At 47.7% G+C, this 3,594-nt stretch overlaps 1 protein-coding gene across 1 annotated transcript; it reads right to left on the bottom strand.

The window, feature by feature from the left end:
- Window positions 1-300: 300 nt before the first annotated feature.
- LOC141978985 (uncharacterized) lies at window positions 301-2,554 on the bottom strand. The gene is made up of 2 exons (XM_074941433.1): window positions 2,484-2,554; window positions 301-2,076 (listed from the first exon to the last, which is right to left on the bottom strand). Exon 2 carries the CDS (start codon window positions 2,066-2,068, stop codon window positions 911-913), a length of 1,158 nt encoding a protein of 385 aa, XP_074797534.1. The 5' UTR covers window positions 2,069-2,076; window positions 2,484-2,554; the 3' UTR covers window positions 301-910.
- Window positions 2,555-3,594: the final 1,040 nt, after the last annotated feature.

Below are 3,594 nucleotides of genomic sequence, written 5' to 3' on the forward strand. Positions count from 1 at the left end.
TAGGCATCATGCATCTGATTTGGAAGGAGATATCTGCAGGAGTGACCTCCTGCAGGGCCTGGGTCACAACTGCTTTGGGAGCCAAATGCATGGGTATTTTGCTGAGTTACAAGTCATTTATTAGGGAATCCTCTTCCCAGCCCTTTAGAAAAAATATTGACCTAACCAATTGAAGAACATGGGGGTTGGGATAGTGATGGGGAATAAGGGAATCCCTCTGACTTACCCTATCTTCTTCTGTTGTTACAGAGGGTGAAATGACCTTTTCCCCTATCCCTGCCCTGTTCCTGCTCTTTGGTATAGTTCAATATATTTTAAGTGAGGAAAATGGTAGTAAAAAATATCTGCTCTCCAGCACAACCTGCAGCAACACTAGAGCAACTAGGAATGAAACAATTTCTTCCTGAAGTGGAAACTTGATGACTAACAATTGCTTTGAAATGGGGGAACAGTGTAACCGGGATGCTCAGGGTTTGTTTAGACTAGGAGAAGTGATGGAGTTTAGGTCAGGTCAAGAGGAAAGCTAATGCCAACCACTGCACCTGGGCTGCATCGGCTCTACAACTGTAACTGTCTTTTTACGCCAAGATCACTAACAGGAGCCAACACCATGTACAATCCTAGTGGATGTAAGGCACAGGTAGGTTTTGCCTCAGTGAAGCTTGTTGGGATCAAACCATCTCTCTGGATCTGATGAAAATTGCTGGCTGGAGGAGGACACACTCCTACAACTCAAAACGAAAGGAGTTGATAGAAAAGATTCCAGGACTGACCCAAAGAAGGGTGAGCAGCAAAAGGCAGAAGCAGGCAACTCATCTGGGGGAGCTGAGAGACCACGGTGAAGATAGTGCAAAGATCACTATGTGGGAATTAGCAAATGTGATTTTAAAAAAAAAATCTTTGGCCAGCCCTAGTCAAGGCATTTATTACAGTTCTCTCTCATGTGGATTCTATTATGTCTAATAAGGCTTGAGCTCTGATTGAAGCTTTTCCCACACGCAGAGCATGTGTAGGGTCTCTCTCCACTGTGTATTCTACGATGTGTGATAAGGTTTGAGTGCCAACTAAAGCTTTTCCCACACTCAGAACATGTGTAGGGCATCTCTCCTCTGTGGATTCTCTGATGTGTGATCAGGGCAGAGCTCCGACTGAAGCTTTTCCTGCACTCAGAGCATGAGTAGGGTCTCTCTCCTGTGTGGATTCTCTGATGTGTGATCAGGGCAGAGCTCTGATTGAAGCTTTTCCTGCACTCAGAGCAGGTGTAGCGTCTCTCTCCTGTGTGGATTCTCTGATGTGAAATGAGGGCTGAACTATGAATGAAGCTTTTCCCACACCCAGAGCATATGTAGGGCATCTCTCCGCTGTGGATTCGCTGATGTGAGATGAGGGCTGAACTATCAATGAAGTGCTTCCCACATTCGGAGCATCCATAAGGTTTCTCACCCGTGTGGATTCTCTGATGTGTGATAAGGTGTGAGCTCTGATTGAAGCTTTTCCCACACTCAGAGCAGGCGTAGGGCATCTCTCCGCTGTGGATTCGCTGATGTGAGATGAGGGCTGAACCATCAATGAAGCGTTTCCCACACTCAGAGCATCTATAAGGTTTCTCACCCGTGTGGATTCTCTGATGTGTGATAAGGTTTGAGTGCCGACTGAAGCTTTTCCCGCACTCAGAGCACATGTAGGGTTTCTCCCCTGTGTGCATTCTGCGATGTCTGATAAGGTTTGAGCTCTGACTAAAGCTTTTCCCACACTCAGAGCATGTGTAAGGCGTCTCTCCTGTGTGGATTCTCCTATGTCTGATATGTTCTGAGCTCCGATTAAAATTTTTCCCACACTCATGGCATGTGTAGCGTGTCTTTTTCATGTTGATTCTCTCGTGTATAATAAGGTCTGAGTGGCTACTGAGGTTTTCCTCTGGCCTGTGCTGACTCTCACAAGTTTCTTCTTTTTCTGGGAGTGCACAACTCCCGGAATCATTTCCTTTGGATCTTCCTGATAACATTTCATGGGATTCTACTTGCTCAGCATCTTCCTGCTGGGGTTTCTCCTCATTCTCACTCACCATCCCAACACCTAATGGGAGACAGAGAGAATCCAGACATAGGTCACTCCCTGCACCAGAGAGAAAGGAAATCTTAGAGACAGGAATGGAAAAAGGAATTAACAAACCAAAATATGTGTGGGAGAGATCAAACCTATCAGGAGCTGATTATCCCCAAACCTTTCCCCAGAGGAGAGAGGAAGGGATTAGTTCTGGGTCTGCATCTCAACATAAATCTCAGGGAAAGCAAGACTGGGGAGGGACCTGCTGCCAGTTGTCAGTCAGGATAGGTGGGAAGTCATGAGTTACATCTGCCTAATGATTCCACATCTGCAGGGAACAATCCTTAACTTGGAGAGCTCACAAGGTCTTTGTAGGGCATCCTAAATGTTTCCTGTATTCACAGACAGTTTTTGAGTTGGTTTCACCAATTCCTCACCTTTGCATGCAGCTCTCAGGATCACTTTTTTCTCATTGCCATGGAGATCTGGGACCCACGGGTTTTCCCCTTGTTCCAGCCATGAAATCACATCAGGTTTGGAAATTGGAAACCCTGCTCAAAGCAAAGAAAATAAGGAAGGTCCGTGGAATTTGTGGGATACCTGTCACAAAGAATATTCCATGGCTTTAACCCCAGCTCATTTTTAAGTAGTAACATCCCAAGGCCAGCTTCTTTGGCTCAAAGTGGCAGGAGAATTATTATTATAAATCATATTCATTATCTTAGTGCCTAAGGGCCAATTAACAGTGGGTCCCTGTACAAACCCAGAATAGTAGATGGCCCATGCCATGAAGAATTTACAATCTAAATAGACAAGGCAGACACAGAATGGGGGAAGGGGTAGAACCCACCAGCCGAGTGAACTATGTGAAGGCAGAGTGACAGATCTGATGAACACAGGCATCCATCTTGAGACTACCGTATTTAATGTTACGACTAGGGCCAAAGTTTTCTGGAAATTGCCGCTATGACTGCATTTTTTCCCGAAGTTACTCTTCATTTCTGGAATCACCCTTCACATCCGGAATTGCTGAACAGAGGGTGGGTGGGGCATGCAGGGTCACAACCCCCAGATTTCTGCCCAGAGACACCTGACTCATCCCCAGGGTGCAGAGCAGAAGTGATGTGTGGGCTGGGCACACAGGGTCATGCCCCCCCCCCGATTTCTGCCTGGAGACACCCGACTCCTCCCCGGGACACAGGGAAGAGGCTGGCTGCTGTTGAGACTTGCTAATTTCTTCCCTCCTCATACAAGTCTGGACTCAGCAAAACCACAGTGGAGCTTCCCCTGGGCAGGCAAGGCACTTGGTAGTGGGACGCTGGGCTCCCTCATCATGCTGCAGAGCAGACGGCGCTCGCACCTGCTCTCAGCTGTGTCCACAGCACCTCTCCCCTGCTCATCTCCCCTGCACACATCTGGTTCATGCCCTGCCTCCCCAGCACACAGCTGACTCTAGGCTCTCTATGCCCAGTGTCTGGGCCCCCCCTCCCCCACACAGCTGGCTCCTGTCCCCTCCCCCCAATGCACTTTCATGCTGTAAAGGATTAG

The sequence above is a fragment of the Natator depressus genome, chromosome 28 (assembly GCF_965152275.1).
Source record: "Natator depressus isolate rNatDep1 chromosome 28, rNatDep2.hap1, whole genome shotgun sequence".
NCBI classification, from domain to species: Eukaryota; Metazoa; Chordata; order Testudines; family Cheloniidae; genus Natator; species Natator depressus.

Coding starts and splice junctions, on each gene's coding strand:
- LOC141978985 (XM_074941433.1), bottom strand. CDS start 2,068: ATGGTGAGTGAGAATGAGGAGAAACCCCAGCAGGAAGATGCTGAGCAA.